The sequence below is a fragment of the Heloderma suspectum genome, chromosome 2 (genome assembly GCF_057233095.1).
Source record: "Heloderma suspectum isolate Gila_16-S chromosome 2, 16-S_ref, whole genome shotgun sequence".
Lineage (NCBI taxonomy): Eukaryota > Metazoa > Chordata > Lepidosauria > Squamata > Helodermatidae > Heloderma > Heloderma suspectum.
Window position 1 is genome coordinate 192,853,217 of NC_139459.1, and position 25,908 is coordinate 192,879,124.

The following is a 25,908-nucleotide window of genomic DNA, read 5'->3' on the forward strand; positions in this document are numbered from 1 at the left end:
GCCCAATAGCCGAAGCTCTCTGGGCGGTTCACAAAAACTAAAACCAAACAACACACAATAAAACAATTTAAAATATATAGAACATTAAAACCACAATGATATGATATGAATTTTATTGGTGTAAGCTGCCTGGAGAGCTCCTGACCTGAAAGACAGCCTACAAATATTTTAAATACATAGATATGTATGTGACACCACAATGATTTATTGTAGCACAAGCTTTTATGGACTAGAGGTATGAAGTGTTATCCTTGGTTGGCAGATTAAACACACACGAACGTAGAGTTGCCAGTGTTAAGAGCGGGACAAAAAGGCCATGGAATACAATATAATAAAAGTTTTTGTTGTCTTGAAGGTGCTGCTTGTGTTTGCTGTAACAAATGAATGCTGGAATTTGCTGTTTTATAGCTCTTCTCACTTGAAATATACTTTCCTGTCTTTGTCGAACAACTCTGAAAGTAGATTCCCCTGTTATTTCCTGCAGATGGGAGAACCAAGGCCAAGGGACAGCAAGGTTACACCCACGTCTGTGGCAGGGACGGGATCTGAACTCAGGTCTCCCAGAATCAAATCCAAACTACAAATCAAAGGGACAGAGTGCCAACACTGCTAGCTGCATGATGGCAAAGCTGAGGTGAGCCAGCCTGGGAAACTCCCATGTCCAGCACCGGGATGCTGAAGCCCTAGGGCAGCTGGGTCAACTTCCAGCCCCCCAGAAGCTTTTGGACTTCAACTCCCAGCATGGCCAATGGTCGGAGCTGATAAGAGCTGCAGTTCAACAACATCTGGAGGGCCGCAGGTTCCCCACCCCATACAGTGGGATTTCCACCACAATTCAGTGGGGAATTCCATGGGAAAAAAAGGCATGCCAGTAATGGTAGAAGGAGTGTGTGTATTTATCTATGACACCCTTCCCCAACTTGGTACCCTCCAGGTGTGTTGGACTACAGCTACCATCATGCTAGTTGGGGAATTATGGGAGTTGTAGTCCAACACATTTCGAAGGGGCCAGGTTGGGGAAAGCCAATATATGGGAACGGTATCTTATGTTTTCCACAGAAAGGTTTTTCTGATGAAGGGGATTTTGGTGCATGTGCTGTGTTTATATAGCCACCCTGTAACACAAGCCCCCTGGGCGGCTCACAGAGCGGGAGAGCTCTTAGCCTGACCCAAGCTCTCTGGTGCTTATGACCCATCTCCAGGAGCGGTATGGGAAGAAGGGCTGGAGGCTCACCTCTTCCCTGACAGGCACACCCACCTCGCTTATGCCTTTGCCTCCCTTGCCTTTGCCCGAGCCGCAGCTTTTCTGCTCTTTCAGCATCTGCCAAGAGAAGGGAAGAGCAATCACACAAGCCGAGGGCTGGAAACCACCAGAGACCAGCTAACCCAATCCACTGCCATGAGGCAAAGCAAAGCTCGTGCTTCTGGAAGATGGATCCATGACGCAGCCCAGGCCACAAGTTCAGAGCTGGAGGAAGGAACGCAGTGCGACTCGTTGCGACACTGACAACAGTGATTCTCCAGAGGCCTCAAACAAGCAAGCCGCAGAAGGAAAGCAGTAGTAGTCAAGACCAGAACTGATCTGACCTTAGGGGAAATTCCTGCCTGCCCCACATATGGTGCTCAGTCATAATGTGTTTATGAGCAAAGTCCATACATTAACTTCCTCACCACCCCCTGCCCGTGAAATATGCTGTACTGGGTTCAAATTCCCTTCACAAACACTTTGGCCTCTGGTAATCTCCTAGGCCAGCCTTCTCCAACATGGTGCCCTCCAGATATTTTGGACTTGAACTCCCACCTGCCCTAGCCAGCATGATCAGGAATGCTGGGAGTTGTACTCCAAAACATCTGGAGGGCATTAGGTGGAGAAAGCCTATCCTAGATGAAACAGCAGATGAAAAAGAGCACTTCCCCAGGCCTGACGAGCTACAGGATATCTAAAATTATGTTGGGGGAAAGTTTATTTTAAAATGCCAGCAGAACTAAAAAAGTTTCCACCTGGCATCCAAGAGTACAATGTTGATGCCAGGTGAATCTCCCGAGGAAGGGCATTCCTGAGTCAGAGCACTGCCACAGAGAAGGCCGTCTTGTGAGTAGGTGTTAAATGTACTTCTCTTATGGAGGGGGTACAGAGAAGGCCTCGTCTGGCTAACTTAATGCACGGGCAAGTTGATATGGGAGAAGGCAACCCTTCAGATATTTGGGCCCCAAGCCATTTAGGGCTTTCAGAGTAAGTGACAGCACCTTGAAGTGGGCTCAGTGGCAAATAGACAGATGATACACACAAAATAACATTCAAATATTCAAAAAAGGCGAAGAAAAAAATACAAGGAAGGCAAAGGAAGGTAGGTTGTGCCATTTCAGGCACATGAAATGGAAGAATGAGCAACATACTCTGAACTGACGACTACTGAACGCAAGTCTCAAGGGAAAAAAAAGAGGCAAACCTCTTCCTATTTTTGCCACACTTAAAGTTAGGTAGAGCCAACAGTGGCAAGACAAAACTGCTTGAGGTAGAGTCAACTTCTGGCCCGTGGGCTGGCAGTGGGTCACCCCCCTAAGCTGAGTAGAGTCTGAATTTTCAGGCCCTTCTTTTATCACTTAAGAATCCCCACCCACCCACCCGCCCTGCCGCTTCCCAGAGCTGTAAGAGTTTTGAGTCTCCCACCGCCACCACAGCCCTCTCACCAGGCCCGTACAATGTACTTGAAGTCACAAACGAGCCCTTCCAGCTGGGGACTGTCCATCATCAAGGTCTTGGTCTTGGAGGTCAAGATGTTGAACCTCCGAAACCTTCAAAATGAAAGGGTGAGATTTAAAAACAAGAATGCACAAAGATCGATCACAGAAGCACATTGTCTCCCCGATGGCCACAGACGGCCACACAGTATGTAGATGTATTCATACCCTCCCACACTGCCACCCGTGGCCCCAAATGGGAAAGGCTCACGGCTCTCCGCTGTTTCCCCAGCTGGTTCTTACCCAGGCAAATTAGCAGCATCCCTGCAAGAGATGGGGGGGGGGGGGAGAGAAGAACGATCTGTGAATGATGGCCCTGCTCCACTCCCCCCCCCATTGGGCTGCTGCCGTCTCCAGCCCCGCCCCTGTGAGAACTGCAAGACCTGCTGCTTCAGCAGGAGAACACACCTGTCAATCTCAACCTTCACCTCCGTCGGGTGGTCTCGGTCCAACAGCTTCACCAGGAGCCTGAAGTGCGGCAACAACCAATCGCCGTTACGACCCACGTGGCCCAAAGCGGCAGGTCTCTTTCTCAACGTAGCCACCCCCCACCTTCATTGTAAAATCCAAGCATTTGATTGCAATGTCGATTATTTATTTAATTACTGTCACTGCGATGTCATGGCTTTCTGCATAATTTCTATTTTGCGTATTTTAATCCAAACAGAAAAGAAACAACGTTAAAGGTTGAGCAGTATGCTGGCCTCTCATGACCTTGGCACCGCCCTGGGACGAAAGCTAGTTTCTGTGCACAGATGGAGTGGAATACATACACTCCAGTGGTGGGTGGGGCCGAACTTCTATTGAGGGTAATTAAGCCTTAGGAAAAGCATTTCAAACTTATAGAATGGGGGGAAAAACTGAACAAACACTGGGAAACCACTAAACAATCAGCAGTCAGGGGAAAGGTAACATGGCCATCCAGGGAACCCAGGGGGAGGGTTGGATTGGGACCCCAAGTGGGTTGGATTTAACCCATGGGCCTGAGGTTCAACACCCTTGGTCCAGCAGCTGCACAGCTGTAGATTTCTCCTGCCTGTGTTAGCTCTGCAACCTGATCACAAGAGGTGGACAAAAAAGGATGCAGAGAATGGGTGTGTTAGATGGACTGCCAGATCCACCAAAATCAGAAAAGCACTTACAATGCACGTATCTATAAATCTTTACTCAGGAGTAAGTTCCACTGAGTCCAATGGGATTTACTGCCAGTAAGCGGTCCTATGGGTGGAATCCCATATCCACTTATCTTGGCGTAAGCCCCACTGAACTCAATGGGGCTTGCTTCTGAGCAGGCCTGCATAGGCTTGCACTGTTAGTTTAAAAGGACCTTTTGCCAGGACAACCCTAACGGCGGATGGGCGGGCGGGAGATTCCATGGCAAAGAAGCCACCACTTTCTAAGCCCTGCTGGCTCATGATGCCAGCCAGGGCAGAAGGGGAGCAGCTTCTCCATTCCACCAAAGTCCATTTGGCTTTTTACATTTTCTTTCTCCTACTGATACTAATGGGAGAGAAAGTAAGTGTGCTGGCTTCAGAGCTGCCATAGATTTTCACCCTTTCTGGAGGCATATTGAGGGAACAAGGGACTTTGGATCTGATAGATCCCTGACATGAGCAGTCACAGCGGGCAGTATACCACATCCAGTGGTGCCTCATCGCTCCTCCCAGGGAGCACAGGACTGCTCTTCCAAAACTATGCTGTTGCTTTTATACCTTTCTAGCCCTGTGGATTTTTATTCCTTTGCTCTCCACTTTAATTGGTTTAGTGCTATAATGTTTCTTTTCCTCTGTTCTCTTGTTCTTAAAGTGATTTTTTTTGCTTCATAGCTTTTTTATTTGTTGAATTTGACTGTTTTTTTTGTTATAATTATGCTTCTTTTAAATGTTTCCTTGTTTTACCCCATATAAATTAAACAAAAGATATAAAAATTGTTCAGACAAGCATTGGAGATGTGGGGAATGAAGGCTGACGTTGTTCATGTATTTTGGTCTTGTCCTAATATAAAAAAAATACTGGGAAATGGTCTTGCAAAATATTTATGAAATGACAGGACATATGATACTGATGGACCCACTGCATGCTTTACTTGGATATGGTAAAGACTTTAACCTGTGATTCGGAGCTTATTGCTAATCTTTTAACACTACATAAAATACTGATAGCTACTTTCTGGAGGAAGACCAGGATTCTGACTAATGGAGATTGGGTTCGGGATACGGTTTATATGATCAGTCAATTGTATTTAAGTAGGTGTAAAGAACAAGGCTTTGTAAACAAGTTTATTCAGAACTGGCCATTGTTTGTCCAGAACTCTAAATTCATGAATGGCTTGAATCCTCATGTTAAGTTTGCAATGTTCTAAGCTTTTTTATTAGATTTGTGAAAATGAAAACAAAATATTTTTAAAAATAAATGTTTCCTTGTTTTATCCTGCAAGCTACCCAGAGCGCTTGTTACAGGGCAGACTATCAACAGTATGTGCATATAAATAGATCAATAAAATAAGGGTGATACACAGCCTGAACTTTGTGCAAGAAACTGAAGGCTGCCTTTGGCCTTAACTTCTGATGGAGAAAGATTGGGGCTTCCTCTACCACACAACTGTATGACACAAGCCCCATAGGCCTCCCCTTGGCAAGCAGAGCGGCAAAGGAAGGCCAATGTATCAAATCAAGGTCCGCACTGGGGCTGAAGCCTCTCAATCAAATCACCTCCCTAGATCTCCCACTTATGGCTTTCAGTCCCATCTGACACCCTCGCCCAATATAGCCACAAAGAGGAGGATGGGACCCCCACTGGGTTGAGGGTCGCTCTCACCTGGCACGGACAGAGAACTTGCTGCTGGTTTTCAGCACCAGAGGTCGGCGATTAGGGTGGGGCATCTTAGGCTGATTCTCCACCACAAATGCACTGGGCGGGGGGAACACAGCAGAGGAAGATATCAGCATCCACGAGCCACACATGCATTGCTTCTCCGCCCTTCTCAAGAGAGTCCTTCCCCTCCCCACGGCACCTTTTCAAAAGGCAAAAGATTTGCTCCTGCAGCCGCTTTTCCAGCTGGGGTAACTGGTCCCTCAGGGGGTCCCGCTGATAGGTCATCTTTTTGTGCAGCTCTTCCAGCGTCTTCAACAGCCTCAGCAAACTGAAGAGGCCCTCGGCACACCCTGTGAACCTGCAGGACACAAATGGGATTAGTGGATAGTAGAACCACAGACGTGTGTGTGTGTGTGTGTGCGTGTGGTTTACACATGAACCTATCATGGGGGCGGGAGGAGGCAGAACTCTGCAAGGGTCAATGGGGCTGCTCATATAGCCAGGGACAGCACCCCCTCCCCCATGCCCAGAGGGAGACCCAAATACAAATAGTGTATCAGACCCAGAAGTTCCTCAGCAGCTCTGTGGGGAGTTAAGGGAAGGGAAACAGTGACTCTGGAGGCCACCCAGGCTACAACGCCCATTCTGCCTTCACAGGGAATGCAGGAAGCTGCCTGCACAGAGAGTCAGAACACCGGCCCACGTTTTTTTTTCTGAATTAAAAGTTCAGACATGCACCCCAACAGGTTTAGGTAAAGAGAACGGGACAGTAAAAATTACCCACCCACAAAGGCTTAGACACCCTGCCTGCATTTCAGTGTGAAGGCCAGACTAAACATAGCATCAATGTGATTAGCAGTTGTATGAATGCCCTTTTAAGAGTACACAGCAGCCACAGGGGTCCCAATCCAGATCAGGACCCTAGTGGGGTGAGTGGGTAGAGGGGGATTTAACCCTTTGTGTCCTGCTGTGGTCCTGATCCAGACTGCCCCCCACCTTACTCATTTTAAAAGCCATTCACGCAATTGCTAATTGTATGAACGGTGTCATGTTTTATTTGGCCTCGAGTCACTGAGCTTGGCAGGTCTCCTAACTGGAAGGAAGTGAGCCCAGAAAGGTGACTCACAGAGATACATAACGGGCAGCCTTCTCTGAAGGCAGGTAATCCCTGACCTAACTCTTCATTTGGAGCGATTGAATGAAAATTGCTTTAGACTTATAAAATAGCCCTAAGGACCAAGTTAACTGCAACGGTACTTAATTATCAGCAAGTGGGACTAATGCGTTTTCTTACACAACCAGCCCAGTAGGACCCTCCACCTCCCCAAGGGGACAAAGAAGGGGACCGCTGCTGAGGCCCATCAACGGGACCCACCACTTCTCCAGTTGTCCCAAGCTGGTATTGCAAGTGTCTCCAATACACGCCCGTCGTTGGCGATCTTGCCACACAGCAAGCTCTTTCAGCAGTAGGTCCCTCAGAGTGTCAGAGCGGCCCAGCAGTGCCTGGACTTCGGCCAGCATGTCCTGATAGAAAGGCTAGAGATCAGTAAGAATGAATCCAACCATAGATCGGGGGGGGGGGGGCAGGAGGAAGGACATGGCATCGTTGGCATGGCTCCTATGGTCTCTGCTACTGCAAGGATACTGAAAAGGTATAGACCTATTTGGGCAAAGGGCCCAGGCTTCTTCTCCCCAACCTCAAGATCATTGCGATAAACTAGCCAGTTGCCCAGACTTACCTTGCGGTAGCGGTCCACATTATTGATCATGACTTGCAACTCCTGAATTCTTTTGCACTGAGCAGGGTCAGTAGCGGCTGTCGTACTCTCTGCAACAGAAGACTGCATTTAGGAGGAAGTCTGTACCCACACACCATTGGTGAGGTCAGTGATGATTTCCAAGGACAAGGACTCATCTGTTTCCTAGCGGGTCTTTCCACATGTCTTTCCAACTAGCAAGAGCAGACGAGAAGCAGAAAGCACCTCATTATGGAGGCTCCTCCTGTACTATTGCCATTTCGATGCGACACTTGCTCTGTCTCCTGTGCCGCTCCTGTTGGCCTGTGTAAAACAGCAGCAACTGGGCCAAGGCTCGCGTTGCCCGCCCAAAGTCAAACACGTGGGCTGCGGCTGATTGGTGCTCTGATTCAAACACAGTCTAGGTTTCAATCTTCTTGAGCTCAAACCCATTTCTAAACTTAGGGTGCAATCCTATGCATCTTTAGACAGAAAAAAGTCCTACAACTCCCAGCATTCCCCAGCCAGCATGTGAGTTGTAGGACTTTTTTCTGTCTAAAGATGCATAGGATTGTGCCTTAACATATCTAGTCCTCTGGGATATCTGGAGGGAGACCAGAGCCCTATTCAGGTGTTCTTCTTATTATGCATAATCAGGGTTCTAAATCATATGGAGAGCTTCTACAGATACAAGAGGTTCTTCTCTTCAGACAGTCACCCTCCACGAGTTCAGGGCGATGGACACAACAATGGAGGATGCCTAAATAGGGCTTGGGTCATCCACAGAATCTGAACTGGGGAAGCAGGGACACCATAGTGGTCCCCCTAGCTGTTCTTTGGCACACGGCAAGGAAATCAGAAAGACAGAAAGGCAAGAATCGTGGACTTTGCAAGAAAAATTATGCAAAGTTGTTTTGTTTTAAAACTGGGGTGGGCAGACATCAGTCTTGGGGGATCTACTTTGTTTTTTACTAACTAGAACAGGGGTCCCCAATGTGGCACCTGCAGGAACCCAAAATGTTTCAATTTTTTTAAATTAAAAAATATATATACATACATGGATTTGTATGAAATGCATACAACTTTCTAGCAATTATACATGGGCTGCAACAAAAGTAGACCAGATATCTAAATAAGTATCCATTTGAAAGTGACGTCTATATGCCACGCTTTCAAATACTGAAAGTGTTGTAAGGTCCTCAATCCATTGCATTATAGGAGGTGAGCGCTTATCCTTCCAATCTTGTAATATCCATCTCTGAGCTGTCAAAAGGGTGCAGAGAATCCATTCATGCTGACCATTTGTTAATTTCCATAAAGCAGGTAAACAATTTAACAGTGTGTACATCACTGAATATTAAAGACTGTCCCAGTACAAACATTTTCTGTGTAATAACCTCTCCTCAAAAAGAAGCAACTACTAGACATTGCCAAAACATATGTTTAAAAGAAGCATTATCTGCATTGTACCACCAGGAATGAACCAAATTAGACAATCCCTTATTAAAGAGACATTGCAGTGTCCAAAAGATATGAAGCAAAAGTTTTTGCTGAATTAGATGCAGCCTAAGATCCATAGATGTGAAAAGTAGACACCAAAGTGGCAACCCACTGATTAAGCATTTTGTGGTGGTGCCCACAGCAGTATCTCAAATTCCCAAATGTGCCCATGGATCCAACAAGGTTGGGGACCCTTGAACTAGAACCTTGAGCTCCATCACCTACAGCAGGGGTGGGCAACTTATGGCCCTCCAGATATTTTGTCCTACAACTCCCATAAGCCCTCTCCATTGGCTATGCTGGCTAGGGCTGATGGGAATTGTAGGCCAAGACATCTGGAGGGCCACAGGTTGCCCACCCCTGAACTACAGCCAGCTGCAAAAGACTTTGAATTAAAGAATTCTAAGCCCCCAAATTTGTTTCAAGAACTAGATGGAGGTCACAGTCCTTCCACAGAAAAATCCACTACACGTTACCCCAAAGCTTCTTCCTTTAGGCATGGAAGAATTTAGGCATGGGGATGGAGGAAAGACCTGTGGTGTTGCTGCTAGTACTAAACAACCAGTCAGAAAGCCTTGCTGATCTACTGCAAAACAACCAGAAATCTACAACTAGATCCCACTCTATCTCCTGCCCAACCATTTTAAAGGACATCCCCTGGCGCTCAGGCTTGCCCTCTTCCAATCTTGTCCATTCTTCCAGCCAAGGATGGCTCTTTCCACCCCACTCTGCCCCCCAACCTTCCTTACCCAAAACCTTGAGCGTCTTGTAACGGAAATCAAAGGTGTCCTGCAGATCCTCAAGATGCTCTATGTGGGATTTCAGGGCCTGTGGAGTAGAACCAGGGATCACGCTTAGACAAGACAAGCAACTTCAAATGGGTGGAACAGGGAACACCCTGTCTGTGACCCACTCACCTAGAATTGGAGTAAACCCAAGTCCCGTCTGTTTTCTGGCTGCCATCCACATCCCAGTCAACCTCTGCAAGCACATGCCTAGTGCTGTAGTCCTGCCTGAATAGCAATGGCCCATTTCCAACAGGGGAGCGAAGGGAGCTGCCATTTTGAAACAGGAGGTTGCCAGAGACAACTGTGTTGTGGACAGGGAGTGCTGTGCGTATAGCATCAGCAGTGAGAAGAACTCATGAACGGGTCTCTGTTAGGCTTTCAAATGCTGCCCCAGTAGCTTCCATGATTTCTGCTCAGGCAGCTACCATGGGCCTAACAGAGGACTCATTGCAAGGCTGCTGCCATCACCACCAGGTAAGTTGTAGGGGGCGGTAAGTGGCAACACAGGAAGTTTGGGTGAAGGATTCAGAACACATCGCACTCCTAAAGAACCTGACCTTTGCTGGACCGGGGGAGTGAGGGGAATGATTCATTTTCTATTATTTTGAAAAAAAATCAAGCATTGTTTCCCAAGCCCATTCTGAATCCAACTGTGGGATCTCCTCTCAATGTTTTATTTTTCTGGGATTGGTTCCCTCCCACCCCGGTTTTTCTTAAAGGTGTGAAATTGACTAGACCAGAAGGAACTTGCCATGTGGTCTAATCAATTTTACTATTCTGCAGGCTTGTGAGAGTCTACATTGCAGACCTTTTTCCTAATAGCAGGTCCTTCCTGTAGAACAGGGGTGGGCAACATGTGGCCCTCCAGATGTTTTGGCCTACAACTGCCATGATCCCTCGCCATTGGCTATGCTGGCTAGGGGTGATGGGAGGTGTAGGCCAAAACATTCTGGAGGGAGAAGTTGACCACTCCTGCTGTAGACTCTACAGGAAGCACCTGCTATTAGGAAAAATATCTTCTCCCCCCTGCCGTGAGCTCCCTGCAACCTCCGTTAACAGTATACAGTTATCAAGCTGCTATTACTGGATATGAGCCAATGCCATGGAGTGGAAGTTGCTCCCAATGATCATCGGTATACAGACTATCCACATATAAACTTTCCACAGGTTCAACTAGTGTTGTAGGGTGAAGAACCTGGTGCCGAGGACACAAATCTGCACATGAAGCTTTGGCTCTCCCGAGCTTATTCTTTGGTGTACAACTGGAAGGGGGTGTGTCGGAGGAGGCATTTAGGGCATCTTACAGGACAAAAAAGCCTTTGAGGCAATGTACAAAAAGCATAAAACACCAATAATACAGAATTAAACATCCAGTTAACAACTTAATAATAAAAGCCAAACAGTTGGACTAAAGCCACCCAGATAAAACATTAAGGTCGCTCACTCGCTAAAACAATTTCCATCAAGCAGCCCCATAAAATCCTTAGGAGAAGGCTACTGAGAATAAATGTGCCTTTAGGGCTTCTCTGAAGGACTGCAAAGACAAGGCCTGATATTTCCATGTGTCGACTGTAGTTCCTTGCATCTACTACACGTATGGGGATGGTGAGAAAAGAATCACAGTATGTTGTGCACAAAATGTGTGGCTTGCAGGATCCCAAAATTAACATACCTAAGATCTGGAAATATCTGTAAACAAAAGTACCCTAAGGGAAAGGCCACCAATTTGGGTGGATTTAAAAGGGCGTTAGGCAAATTCCTGGAGGAGAAGGCTATTGAGGGCTACTAGTCCTGATGGCTCTATGCTCCCTCCAGTATCAGGGGCAGTAGGCCTATGTACACCAGTTGCTGGGGCACATGGGTGGGAGGGGGCTGTTGCACTCATGTCCTGCTTGTGGGTTTTCCGTGGGCAGCTGGTTGGCCACTGTGTGAACGGAATTTTGGACTAGATGGACCCTTGGTCTGATCCAGCAGGGCTCCTCTTACGTTCTTAAAGGAAGCAGCCTGGCAGGTTGCTCCATATCCCAACAGCACTCTCACCTGAATTGTTCTTCGCATCTCCAGTAGCCGGTCCTCAATAATGTGCTCATGGCTGGTGGACATGGACGCGTTAGGTAGGGGCTCCACCTTGGCCTGCACGGGGAGGAACAGGAAATACATGGGGATCAGTAACAAATTATAGGGGGCCAGGCTCCCATCACTAAAATATTGTTTGGGGCACTTTAGATGAAACGGGATTTTTCAAATTCCTTCCTTCAGGGAGCCCTTTCCACACTGACTTGTCAGCTATGTACTTCACATAAGATTCTGGGGTATGTTCTAGGGTGCAGTTTACATGGGAGTGCTGGTCATAAGCCTCTAGTCCTCATTGTCATCCCATGTGAACTGAAAGAGCACTCTAGGAGAGTTCTCCTGCAGCTGCATATTGCAGGAGAAATTCAGAACTGGTGGGCCAGCTATCTTTCAGGAAAGCTTGTCCATCATTATCAATTTCTAACACTGAGGAACACCAGGGATCCCTGGAACACAGTTTGAAAACCACTGCTCAAGAAAGAAAGAAAGAAAGAAAGAAAGAAAGAAAGAAAGAAAGAAAGAAAGAAGGCGGGCGGGCGGGCGGGCAAGGCAATGTAGTAATGGAGAATCACAGAAGGGAAAAGAAATAGATAACAGTGGGAAACTAGGCACTGGTGCTAGATTCTAGAGAAACACACAGTACTCAGGAATGCCATATCAGAAGGTACAGAGCGGTGCGTGCCCAGACTGCCTGCCTTCTCCAATTCCATGCACACACAATTTGATGCAGCAAAGGAGTCTGCTGCAGAAACCAGAAAACGTCAGCCACTTTTAATAAAGTTTCTAGCCCTCATTGTTTGGAAAATGCATTTGAAAAGGTTCTAGTCCAGGGGTGCAGAACCTCTTTCAGCCCAAGGGCCACATTCCATTTCGCAGAAGCTTTCAGGGGCTGCATTCCAGTGGTGGGTAGGGCCAAAGGCAAAAAAGGGCAAGGCCAAAATACCAGCATATTGTAGCTTAAAGCTCTTCCTGCCAGTCACTGAGCCTTGTAAGAGACATTCCAAGCTTTTATAATGAGGAAAACTGCACAAAAGCCAGGAAACCCCCACACTATTGGTGGTTGAGGGTGGGGCCAAGAGAAGGGGGTGCGACTATCTGGGGAACTCTAGAGGGCCAGATTTGGCCCCCAGGCCTGAGGTTCTGGACCCCTGATTTAGCCCTTTGTTGAAGGGATAGACAGTCTGCATTTTGTGTGACAACTTCAAGATCCCTCAGTCTTGTTTCCCTTCCCATACACCATTGCTGTCCTGTCACTCAGTTACTTATATCATTCTTCCTCCTACCATTGTACACAGGGGGGAAAAACATATCCAAATTTGGCAAACAAATACCAAGTCTAGTACACAACTGCAAATTGAAAACATGTCAGTCTCTCTCTCTCTCTCTCTCTCACACACACACACACACACACACACAGAGAGAGAGAGAGAGAGAGAGAGAGAGAGAGAGAGAATTTGGCTATAATTTAGCGACCTGCATGATTAGCTTTTGGTACAGCTCTTGGAGAGGAGGGTGTATTCATATTTGGATGGATGTGTTATGCTATATTGTGGGAGGGAATAGGGGGTCAGCACTCAACAAACTCCCCTTCATGGATCACTGCCTTGTTGTAGCGAAGGGGCTTGCGTAACTCAGTGAAGCCATAAGCTATGCCATGCAGGGCCACCCAAGACGGACAGGTCATGGCAGAGAGTTCTGACAAAATGTGGTCCACTGGAGAAGGAAATGGCAACCCACTCCAGTATTCTTGCCAAGAAAACCCCATGGAACGTATCATCAGGCTAAAAGAGATGACACCGGAAGATGAGCCCCTCAGGTCGGAAGGTGTCCAATATACTACTGGGGAAGAGCAGAGGGAATTTCCAAGTAGCGCCAGAAAGAGTGAAGCGGCTGGGCCAAAGCCGAAAGGACACTCAGCCGTGGATGTGTCTGGTGGTGAAAAGAAAATCCGATGCTGTAAGGAACAATATTGTTTAGGAACCTGGAATGTCAGATCAATGAATCAAGGTAAGCTGGAGGTGGTCAAACATGAGATGGCAAGATTGAACATCGACATCTTGGGAATCAGTGAACTAAAATGGACAGGCATGGGCGAATTTAATTCAGGTGACCAGCATATCTACTACTGTGGGCAAGAATCCCTTAGAAGAAATGGAGTAGCACTCATAGTCAACAAAAGGGTGGGAAAAGCAGTACTGGGGTACAATCTTAAAAACGATAGAATGATCTCAGTACGAATCCAAGGCAAACCATTCAACATCACAGTAATTCAAGTCTATGCCCCAACCACCGATGCCGAAAAAGCTGAGGTTGATCGGTTCTATGAAGACCTACAACACCTTCTAGAACTAACACCAAAAAAAGATGTCCTTTTCATCATAGGGGATTGGAATGCTAAAGTAGGAAGTCAAGAAATCACCGGGATAACAGGCAAGCATGGCCTTGGTGTACAAAATGAAGCAGGACAAAAGCTAATAGAGTTTTGCCAAGAGAACACGCTGATCATAGCAAACACTCTTTTCCAACAGCACAGGAGGCGACTCTACACATGGACATCACCAGATGGTCAATATCGAAATCAGATTGATTATGTCCTTTGCAGCCAACGATGGAGAAGCTCTATACAGTCAGTCAAAACAAGACCTGGAGCTGACTGTGGCTCAGATCATGAGCTTCTTGTTGCAAAATTTCGGCTTAAATTGAAGAACGTAGGGAAAACCACTAAACCATTCAGGTATGACCTAAATCATATCCCTTATGAATATACAGCGGAGGTAAGGAATAGATTTAAGGGATTAGACCTGATAGACAGAGTGCCTGAGGAACTATGGACGGAGGTCCGTAACATTGTTCAGGAGGCAGCAACTCAATCCATCCCAAAGAAAAAGAAGTGCAAGAAAGCAAAGTGGCTGTCTGATGAGGCTTTACAAGTAGCTGAGGAAAGAAGGGAAGTGAAAAGCAAGGGAGAAAGGGGAAGATATATCCAACTGAATGCAGAGTTCCAGAGAACTGCAAGGAGAGACAAGAAGGCCTTCTTAAATGAACAATGCAAAGAAATCGAGGAAAACAACAGAATGGGAAAGACTAGAGATCTTTTCAAGAAAATTGGAGATCTCAAGGGAACGTTTTGTGCAAAGACGGGCATGATAAAGGACAAAGAAGGCAGGGACCTAACAGAAGCAGATGAGATTAAGAAGAGGTGGCAAGAATACACAGAAGAACTATACAGGAAAGATCTGAATGTCCCTGATAGCCAGGAGAGTACAGTCACTGAACTTGAGCCGGACATCCTAGAGAGTGAAGTCAAGTGGGCCTTAGGAAGCATTAGTAACAACAAAGCTAGCGGAGATGACAGTATTCCAGCTGAGCTATTTAAAATCCTAAAAGATGATGCTGTTAAAGTGCTGCATTCAGTATGCCAACAAATTTGGAACACTCAACAATGGCCGCAAGACTGGAAAAGGTCAGTTTACATTCCAATTCCAAAGAAGGGCAAGGCCAAAGAGTGTTCAAACTACCGCACAATTGTGCTCATTTCACATGCCAGCAAGGTGATGCTCAAAATCCTACAAGCTAGGCTTCAGCAGTATGCGAACCGAGAACTACCGGAAGTACAAGCTGGGTTTCGAAGAGGCAGAGGAACTAGAGATCAAATCGCCAACTTTCACTGGATCATGGAGAAAGCAAGAGAATTCCAGAAAAACGTCTATTTCTGCTTCATTGACTACGCTAAAGCCTTTGATTGTGTGGATCACAACAAACTGTGGCAAAGTCTTAAAGTGATGGGAATACCAGACCACCTTACTTGTCTCCTGAGAAACCTGTACAAGGGTCAAGAAGCAACAGTGAGAACCAGACATGGAACAACCAATTGGTTCAAAATAGGGAAAGGAGTACGACAAGGCTGCATATTGTCACCCTGCTTATTTAACTTATATGCAGAGTACATCATGAGAAACGCTGGGTTGGATGAATCACAGATCGGAATTAAGATTGCCAGGAGAATTATCAACAACCTCCGATATGCAGACGATACCACCCTAATGGCAGAAAGCAAAGAGGATCTAAAGAGCCTCTTGTTGAGGGTGAAAGAGGAGAGTGCAAACGCTGGTTTGAAACTCAACATTAAAAAAGCTAAGATCATGGCATCTGGCCCCATCACTTCCTGGCATATAGAAGGGTCAGAAATGGAAGCAGTGACAGATTTTACTTTCCTGGGCTCCAAGATCACCGCAGATGGTGACTGTAGCCATGAAATTAAAAGACGCTCGCTCCTTGGGAGGAAAGCTATGGCAAACCTAGACAGCATAGTAAGAAGCAGAGACATCACCTTGCCGACAAAGGTCCGTCTAATCAAAGCTATGGTTTTCCCAGTAGTAATGTATGGCTGTGAGAGCTGGACTATAAGGAAGGCTGAGTGCCAAAGAATTGATGCTTTCGAACTGTGGTGCTGGAGAAGACTCTTACGAGTCCCCTGGACTGCAAGGAGGTCAAATCAGTCCATCCTAAAGGCAATCAACCCTGAGTGCTCATTGGAAGGACAGATGCTGAAGCTGAAGCTCAAATATTTTGGCCACCTAATGCAAAGAGAAAACTCTCTGGAGAAGACCCTGACGCTGGGAAAGACTGAAGGCAAAAGGAGAAGGGGACGGCAGAGGATGAGATGGCTAGATAGCATCACCGATGCAATGAATATGAACTTGAGCACACTCTGGGAGAGAGCGCAGGACAGGAAGGCCTGGTGTGCTATGGTCCATGGGGTCATGAAGAGTCGGACACGACTGAACGACTGAACAACAACAACAACAACAACTCAACAAACTAGGGGTGCAACCAAGAGATACTAGATATTCTAGCTGCTAGAAGGAAAGTAAGAGGATGAATGTAACACAGGGAGTAGAGGATAGAGCCTGGCAGGAGAGTACCAAGCAGCTTTCTGTTACCTGAGGTACAGCCGAGGCTTCTGACAGAATCACTCGCTCCTCTCTCAGCAGACCATCAATGATGTTGGCCAGCTGTTCTGGATGATCTTGATACTTGGCCTGGAAGGAAAGACAGAGCAAGATGAAAAATAGAAGACCGCATCCACACCAGCAACTTTTTCAACGGTCTGTTAGCAATACGAATAGGAGGAAGAGGCACGTTCCTCATCACAACCCATGATCTGTCACCATTTCCATGCCACTTTGTGCTTTCCTCATGCAGAGTTCTCTACCTCTTACATTTCATGGCCTTTGCCCACGCTTCTTACAATTTCTTTCTCAGATGGTGGGCTGCCGTGCGGGTGGCCATTTTAAATATTAAAGCCACGACTGTGGCTTGTCATGTTGTCTGAACCTGACAAGGGCGGGTTGTTGGCATGGTTAACAAACCACCCCCAACCCTAAAGCAGCCCTTGGGTTCTGGATGGTTTGTTAACTATGCCAACAACCCACCCTCATCAGTTTCGGGCGACATGACAACCTGCAGTTGCAGCTTGAATATTCAAAAGTCGCCTGGCAAATACTGGCACGCGCCGCCACTCACCATAGCTTAAATAATTCATGGTGGGCTCTGGTGATTGTGTGAACTTGGTCTTTATTCCGTTTGGGTTACAAGGGGGGAATCCTACCATCCACCTGCTGAGGAAATGAAATCACAACAGCTGTTTGGGAATAGTTAGAAGAATGGCTACCATTTTGGATTCCCCAGACAGACTAGAGATTTGAATGCTGACACGAACAGAAATACTTCAAGTCAACTACAGTGGAAGAACCAAACTGTAGGTGGACCAGCTTTCTGGCCATAACATTATACTGAATGACATCTGTAGATCCAGTTCTGTTTCCATTTTCAAAACAGGCTATCAGATCAGTTGAGTGCCACTGACTCAGCCCAAAACATTTTAAAAATTAGCCCTGAATTTTTTTTTAGGAGAGGGTGCCCATTTATAGCATATTCAGATTTCCAAAGATCTCAGCTTCTGTCTAAGCTCCTCTTAAAAAGCATTTCAAAACTAATTTGTAAATGGTTTTTGGCTGAGTTTGTGGTGCCGAGAACAATGTGCATAATGATGTAGGATCTAATGCACGGAAGCTTATACCACAGTAACAGCACAATCCTATGCATGTTTACTCGGATATAAACCCCACTGAATTGAATGGGGCTTGTTCTCCACTGAATTCTCTACCCCCAGATTTGGCCACCATTTGTGCTGGGGGCTGCCTTCACAAGCGATTTAGTGTGAAGTTAGAGCAGTCTGAGGTCCTTTGCAACAGAGGGTGGCGTCACCAATCCGCTGCCAACCAGCCACTTCCCTCTTGAAAAGCTGCATTTTCTGAAACTCCTTTTACTCCGACTTTTTTTTTTTTTTACTGAAAGTGGCTCCCTGGTGGTTTTACCAGTGTGCCATGTCCCCCCCCCCCCGCCCCCACATTAAATCCTGGACATGCCTCTGTGACCTGGCAGTGACGTGGTTAAGGGCGTGGGGCACTCCATTCCCACTTGTTTCCCCAAAGTAGTTTTTCCCATTGAGAAAATCCCCAGGGGGACAGCAGCGTCCCCTCATATTACGGCAGCAGTGGGGACATGCGTTCACCTTAGGGAGCCTGCTTTTAATCTTTAACATATTTCCCCCCACCCCGTTTCTGTGCATGTTTACTCAGAAGAAATGAAGCTCACTCCCCAGCAGTGACAGAGTTAAAGGCTAACTTTAGTAACTTGCCCTAAAGTGCTATTTCGCTTCTCAGATGCTCTCTTAAATTGCTATTACAATACTGTGCTTCTTTGATGTTCTGTAGTTTCTCTGATGTAAAGTAGTTTCTCTGTTGTTATGTAAAGTCCCTTCTCTGCAGTAACAATCTTTTGGGTTTAGCTTTTCATTGCGAGCGAGGAGGAGGAGAAAGTGGTGGTGGTGGTGGTTGGAAGCAATAACTCCAGGGCAGAGTGCTGGAATGGGGCGAAATGGGAGGGCTGCTCTCAGGGGGAGTCTTCAGATGCTGCACTCAAAACCCGGGAATTTTGGCTTCTCAAGGCAAAAGTGCACACATGGGGAAAAATGGGGCGGGAGCAATAACTCCAGGGCAGAATGTTGGAATGGGGCGAAATTGGGGTGGGGGGAGTTCTCAGGGTCAACCTTCAGATGCTGCACTTGAGAACTGGGGATTTGGGCTTCTTCAGGGAAACCTGAACACATGGGGAAAATTAGTTGCTCTAGATACATAATAATGTAGTAGCAGGGAGTAGCCTGGACAGGGGCGGGAAACAAGCCCCTTTCATTGGTCGAGCAGCACCTGCCAGTTTGATGATGAACAGTTCTCTTCCCCCCACCCCACTTGGAAGTACGCTCCTTTCAAGCACTGTGTGACTCCAAAAACCAGATTTTAAAGGTATGGTACACTCGGCTTATCTTCCTTCATGTGTCCCTGACAGAACAAAGCCGATTCCATGAGAGTCCAGGTAATACTCCAATGTGCTTCTCATTCCGTTGTTGTTATGATCCCCTGCCTGGAGAGGACAGCACACAGGGGAAATCATCCCTGTACCCATTTCAATCACACACTCCTGCCAGTCTGTAAAACACATGGCCCACAGGAGGCAAAAGCACTGCCTGCCCTCTGGTATAGTTCAAAGCAGGGGTGGGCAACCTGTGGTCCTCCAGATGTTATGGCCTACAACTCCCATCAGCCCTAGATAGCATAACTAATGGTGGGGGATCACTGTAGGCCAAAACATCAGGAGGAACATAGCTTGGCCACTCCTGCTCTCATGCGTTCTCTGACTCCTAGCTGGGTCCCTCAAGCCCTGGTCCCCAGCTCCCTTCCGACTGCTCCCTATGGCTCAGCCCCAATACAGGCGCAAATACACGCAGTGCGTATACCTGTAGGTTGAGCTTGGAGCGGCGCAGGTTGTGCTTTAGCACCATGTTACAGTTGCTTTCTTCGCCCAGCACAAGACGTCCCAGCTCATCATCCAGCAGCATCAACATGGTGTGGAAAAGCAAGCGGGCCTGAGAGGAGTCTGAATGTACCGCCTGGCTCCTGAAACGCACACAAGGGAGAAAAGGCAGAGGAAGAGTGAAGACTTGGCTTGGATACACAAAACCAAGGATGTGGAACGTGGGGGATGGGGGGATCCCATATAGACAGAAGAAATGTTAACAGGGGGATGTTGGTTAGGAAGTGCAGTAAAGAGCAAGCATCCGCTAGTTCCTAATCAGGACTCAGCTTGCTTGGCCACAATGTGGGTACTTATGAGGGCCCATGCTTGTAGCTGCAGATTAACAGGTGGCATGCAGGGTTTTCTCCTGTTAAGAGTGTGCAAACATCTCCAGCCATATCTGTGGGAATATGAACCTCCCGATTTGTTGAGATCTTCCAGAAGTGTCTCTCTACAGGTATCTTCAAGAAATAAGATCCAGCAGAGCTCAGAGACGGGGCTCAGTGGCAGCAATATTGCTGTGGAGCAGCCCCCTAAAAAAGTGGCCCAGACACCCAACACCTTCTATACATTTTAATCAGATTAACAGCCACGGTCATGAAATGCCTGGGTCCAGTCATTGGAGAGCAGAGCCAAATTCTCCCATATTCTTTAGGTTTCTCAACTCAACCCTCCCGCTGCAACCACACCTGAGAGCGCAACACACACACATGCACACGCCAACCACAATGCGCCATGTACCCATAAGCGGATAAGGTGACATTTCTCTCCCGCTCTCTCATAATGCCAGAACCGAGGACCATCCAATAAAGCTGAGTGGCAGGAGATTCATGGTAGCCCAAAGAATGTCACACGGCGTGTAGTTAAACAGTGGGATTTGCTCCCACAAGATGGAGCGATGGCTAGAAATGTGGTCAGCTTTAAAAGGGGATTAGAAGAATGGCTACTAGTCATGTTGGCTATATATTACCTCCAGTATCCGAAGCAATACGCCTCTCCATACCTGTTGCTGGATAGTACGAGTGGGGGAGTGCCTTTGCACTTACGCCTTCCTTCGCACAGGCATCTAGTTTACCACTGTGGGAATAGAATGCTGGACAAGATAGGCCTTTGGCCTGATCCAGCAGAGCTCTTAAGTAATTGAGCACTAGATTCCAATCAAGGTCTTTGCCCCTTTAAATCGCACAAACCAGCAGCAGGAGGTAGAGCCAAAAGGCACCTTCCGTGGACCATCCTGCCATACAGGGGGTCACTCTGGTTCAGGAATCTGCTGGAATCATGTCTCAGCTGTCAGTCTTAGAATCCAGGAATTTCTTGACCTACTGTAAATAATTTCACCCTGTTCCTCAGCCTGATATGTGTTCCAGGCTTTGGATCTCATCTTAGAAGACCTGATTTTGCCGCTTCAGTTGTAACAGACACCACCTGTGTCTGCCCTGACACTCAATCTGAGACCACACTCTGATCTCAAAAGCAAATAAGCCTGTTTGATCTCAAAAGCAAGGCTTCCAAATTAGAGCTCTTCAACGCTAATGAAACATTGCTTTTTCATAATTCGATGGAAGTGGAATTAAAATAGGAGATTCCACAGAGAACCTAATACAGGACTCTATTAACTAGCAGTGACCTTCAACATGGTCTAAATCCTTCTATAATGCTTACTTACAAGTATGTCCAGTCAGCAAAGGTCCTTTCTGATGTTAATAAGAAGTTTCCTGTTTGCAAGTCCAGCTTGTTTTATTACAGCTTGTTTTATTACTTCCAACTTTTAATACTGTTGGCTGCATTTGTAGCTTTAGTCATAAACAACCTTCTAATGGCCCTCTGAAGAACCTCCCTTAATTGTCTCAGTGCTAGTTTCTGTTTTCTGCAAGGTGAAGTGGAGACAGGACGGGGTGGGAGCTTTCATTACTGGTTTCCCCTCACTATTTTTCTTCTTTTAATTTTCCGTAGCAAAATAGTGGTATTTTACTATAAGAAAGAAAAAAGAAGAAGAAACAATGCAAAGAAACCAGTAACTAAAGCCTTTCCTGCCACTACAAGAATGGAAACTGGCACTGAGGCAATTCAAGGAGCAACTAAGAAGAAACTTATCACTAATCTCCAAGAAGCAATAAAATGGGCAGGATCCGCAAACAGGAAGCATGCAATTAATGAGGCAGTAGCTAGTGCTGCAATTATATTTTGGGAGTAATAAAATCACCACAAATCAGGTCTGAAAAAAACAAGACGACAACACTGGAATGCAATTACTTTGTCTAGATGGTCTGTAAAAAGTGAATGACCAATTTTAGACAACAGGGAAGCTACCTGTGAATAAAATTCACATAAGGAAAGAAATAGCCAGTTACAGAGGAAATGGGAGTCTCCTTTCTTGGCAGTGATGTAGTGGCATTACCAGTTCTGCTCTTCTATCCAATAGGCTAGGTACTGTCGCACTTCCATGGGCAGGCAGTCATCGGAGTAGAGGCAATGCACCTGATCCAGATGAACTCTCTCCAACATCTGGATCTGTTGCCACTGGGACATTCTGGGGGTCGATCCTGGACTCTTCTCAGCTGGCAAAGCCTAAGGAGGCAAGTCAGACCACCAGTAGTTGGAAAGGAATCCAACCAATTAAAAAAGGCAACACACCCAACACCACTTTATTCTCAGCTACAGATGTAACATTTCTGGAAATTCTGAAGCCATGGAATAAAACTGTTTTCCCCCACCCTTTTTTCTGGGAAAAACTGGAAAGGGGGGGATTGAAAAATAAGCATTTTTTTTTTTTAGTGCTCATAGCCTTCCCCAACCAGGTGCCCCCCAGATATTTTGGACTTCAGCTCCCATCAGCCTCAGGAAGCATGGTCTGGAATACTGGGCATTGTAGTCCAAACATCTGGAGAGCAGGAGGTTGTGGAAGGCTTTATGTTTCTACAGGGGTTTTTTTGTTTAGGTTTCTAAAGTTATGTTATATATAACTTGGTTTACTCATAAAATTATCATTATATTTAAAACCTGTTAAAAGTAAACTCAAGTTAGTAAATTTGTAATTATTGTCTGAATAATGTAAACTTTTAAATTTAATATACCAAATGTGAGAATTTTACAGGCAAACCAAATCATATGTAACATATTTCAGGTTCCTTTTTATGCCTGACTGGAGGGAACTTCAGCAAGCAGTCCCTGAAACATCTGAAGCATCCTAGAAGCCAGAAGAAGCAGGAAGAACTGGAGGAAGAGGAAGACTGGCGTACAGCACCTGTTCCTGTTTGTAGGGAAGTTTAGCGAAACTCCTAAATCTGTTGCTTTATTCTGGTGGCAGAAGTTAATGGTTTTACAGCTCAGGCAGCATTCTCTAACAGTGAGGTCTAATTGAGAACGTTATTAAAAGCCGTGGCAGCGAGTTCCATAGATACAAGCTTCAAAGTTAATTTAAAATAGAAACATAGGTGGGACAACCCACATGCTGTACCGTAGCATCTGGTGGAAGTGGCGGGATAACCTAGTGTTTTTTCGAATGTGGGTTTTAGATTAGAACTACATTAATTGATTGCTACAGCATCTAAACAAGTCTGAAACACAAGACTCTGTCTTCCATGTTATAATATGGTGACTCTACTCACATGTTGGGAAAACTGAGCATGACTTGGAGCATCCCTAAATGTCTATCAGTAAAACATATATTAGATCAATAATTTTAATAAGGCATGAAAGAAAAAAACTACGCTGGGAATCTTAGAGAGGATGAAAAAACATTTCCCCCCATTGCTTCGTTATAGCCAGACATTTTACATCTAGTCTTTTTATAGAAGTCTTATTACATAGCTTTTAGAAATAATTTGGGGAGAGTAAAGCTGGGTAATAATAAACACCTTGTTTTAAATTTTAAAAGAAAATATTCCATAATCCAAAACTGATCAATTTCAGAAAGAAAAAACAAACAGTTAGAAAAATCCCCCTTTTTCTGAATTTTTCCAGGATTTTTTCTGGGGCTTCATATCTCTGTTCCATTTTTTAAAACAAAAATGTGTTTATTTTTGTTGCTACACAACAGAAACAACAACAAACAAAAAGCAAAAAGAGGGGGACGGGGAAAAATTTATAACATGAAATGTATCATTATACAATACTCATTAACACCTCCAATGATATAGGGGAGAGAGAGAAAGAAAAAACATACACAAAGAGGAGGAAAAGCATCTCTATTCCTAACAGATGTTGCTGTTTTTTTTTATCAAGAGAACTTCCAACAAGGTAAAGTGCACAACAATACATTTTTATTTAAAAGATGTGTTTGTATATGATTGTGTAACTATTTCAACAGTACTAGCACTACTTATGATTCTTGATTTTTTCTGACCAATTTTCAAGGTATTTATAGATCCACAAATATTTGTGCACATTGCGTTAAATCCAATGCCACACTAGCACAGGGGTGGGGTACCTCTTTTAACCTGAGGGCCAAATTCCATTTTGGAGAAGCCCTTGGGGGTCACATTCTAGTGGTTGACAGGGCAAAAGGGATGAAGTCAAAAATACAAAACATACCAACATATTGTAGCTTAAAGCTCTTGCAGCCAGTACCTGAGCCTTAGGAGGGGCATTTCAACCTTTAACAATTGGGAAAAACTGTACAAAAGCCAGGAAACCATTGAATGACTGGCGGTTAGGGGAAAGGGGGAGAGGGGCGTGGCCATCTGGAGAACCACAGAGGGCCAGTTTTGGCCCTCAGGCCTGAGGTTCTCCACCCCAGCCATAGCAGAAGTCCGCAAGCTCAATGAGACTTCCTCCCTCCCTCTTCCTGCCACTGCAGCCCTCTACGCCACCCGAGAATCTGCTCTGGAGGGTTTCCCAGCCAGCCAGCCATTCTGAGGGCACGTGGAAGGCAAGGGGGATTTTTTCCCCTCCTGGTTCCACTGATGGAACTGGAAGTGACACCACTGGATCCAACCCATTATTGCTACATCTTTTAAGGGAGCAGAATCCCCACAAGGGTTCAGTTTTACATACACTGAAGGATCAGCATCAGGCAAAATGGCTCCCTCCATTTCCTGACCAGCCCCAAGCAAAGTGTGAGCCAGGGCCCTGGGGGAAAGGAGAAATGCTGATCACATGAGAGTAGTTCACCAACTTTGCATTCTGTCTAATGCATGGTGGCCTGCAGCAAGTCTGTGCCAAATAGGTGAAGAGGAATCCTCAATGCAAGGTTGGATTGTATCCATACTTTTTAAATAAATACATTCCAACCTGAAAGCCTGGCAGTAAAACTGTGTTGCATCTTTTACTGGATTAGACCATATTCACACAGTTCTGCGGTAAGTGCTGCAGGTCAGAATATTCTCTTTTTGATTTCGCAGAGCCATTGTGGTGTTCTCATGATTCCGTACAAACAAAAGGTGCAAAGCAAATTAAATCAAAGTCTCATGAATCTGGAAAACAAGACTGAGTTCAGTTCAGTTTCCACTGGGTCTGTTAGCATGAGATTTAAATAACTTTGCCAGTTGAATGGAAACAAAGGGGGATGTGAAACCAAGACGAGAAAATGCTCAACAATGAGGGAAGGCAGAACGGGTCACACCAAAAGAGCAGGCCAATTTCAAAGGAGCTTCAGAAACCAGAAAGCCCAGTTCTCAACAACAGCCCAAAGAGGCTGAACCGCAGACAGAGCAATTTGCTGAAACAGGGGGGAGATTCTCAGTGGTGCTGAATACCCCAACTCTTTTTTACCGAGGACTAAAGAATGTCCATTTTGGCTTGGCTATTTAAGGGAGCAATCCTATGCTCCTGGGGAAGATTGCTGAGAGGCCGTTGGGATGTTTAGGCCTCCCTGTCTGCCCATGGAGGTCCTCTTTAGACAGTAGCAGGGCTTCGGCTTCCCACTGCCATGGCTGCACCTCCACCAGCGATGGGGCCAAAAAGGGGGCCGTTTGGGGACATGTCAGGGCAGCCAAGGCTCTGCAGGACCCTAGGCCTTCTTTCTCCCTGACATACCCCCCAAAAGGAGCTGGAAACTTCATCAGCCCAAGAGCTGGTGTAGTAAAGTCCCTCCTACTGGAAGCAGTGGGAGGGCAGAATTATCTGCCTTGGCCAGCACTAGCCAGCGGGGCTTAGGAAGTAGTGGTTCTTTCCCCAGAGACCGCCTCACTACTTTAGGATGGCTGTATAAGAGTCAAGCTACACGTGATGTGAATTGTGTAGTGGAGGGTTAACTTTTTCTTTTCTCTAGTATAAGCACACATGGTCCCAATTCAGACTGGAACCACAGCACACCGAGATGGAAGACTTAAACCTCCCCCCACCCACCCCCACTCTTTGCTTCCTGACATTTCCTCCCCCACACCCCACAGAGGGTT

General features: G+C 46.1%; 1 protein-coding gene across 5 annotated transcripts in view; it reads right to left on the minus strand.

The window, feature by feature from the left end:
* Positions 1 to 25,908, minus strand: part of STAT2 (signal transducer and activator of transcription 2) — a 48,052-nt gene that overhangs the window by 14,833 nt on the left and 7,311 nt on the right. For all 5 annotated transcript variants that reach the window (XR_014788145.1, XM_084837099.1, XM_084837100.1 and 2 more), the window contains exons 2-14: positions 21,969 to 22,138; positions 19,512 to 19,671; positions 16,597 to 16,695; positions 11,621 to 11,713; positions 9,542 to 9,620; positions 7,296 to 7,384; positions 6,932 to 7,080; positions 5,756 to 5,914; positions 5,560 to 5,652; positions 3,151 to 3,210; positions 2,986 to 3,006; positions 2,703 to 2,796; positions 1,259 to 1,321 (exon numbers count right to left, since the gene is read on the minus strand). Coding sequence is in view for 4 of the 5 variants with exons in the window: in XM_084837098.1 (XP_084693224.1) it covers positions 1,259 to 1,321; positions 2,703 to 2,796; positions 2,986 to 3,006; positions 3,151 to 3,210; positions 5,560 to 5,652; positions 5,756 to 5,914; positions 6,932 to 7,080; positions 7,296 to 7,384; positions 9,542 to 9,620; positions 11,621 to 11,713; positions 16,597 to 16,695; positions 19,512 to 19,671; positions 21,969 to 22,138 (1,329 nt within the window). In the remaining variant the exon portion in view is untranslated. The remainder of the gene's footprint in view (positions 1 to 1,258; positions 1,322 to 2,702; positions 2,797 to 2,985; positions 3,007 to 3,150; positions 3,211 to 5,559; positions 5,653 to 5,755; positions 5,915 to 6,931; positions 7,081 to 7,295; positions 7,385 to 9,541; positions 9,621 to 11,620; positions 11,714 to 16,596; positions 16,696 to 19,511; positions 19,672 to 21,968; positions 22,139 to 25,908) is intronic.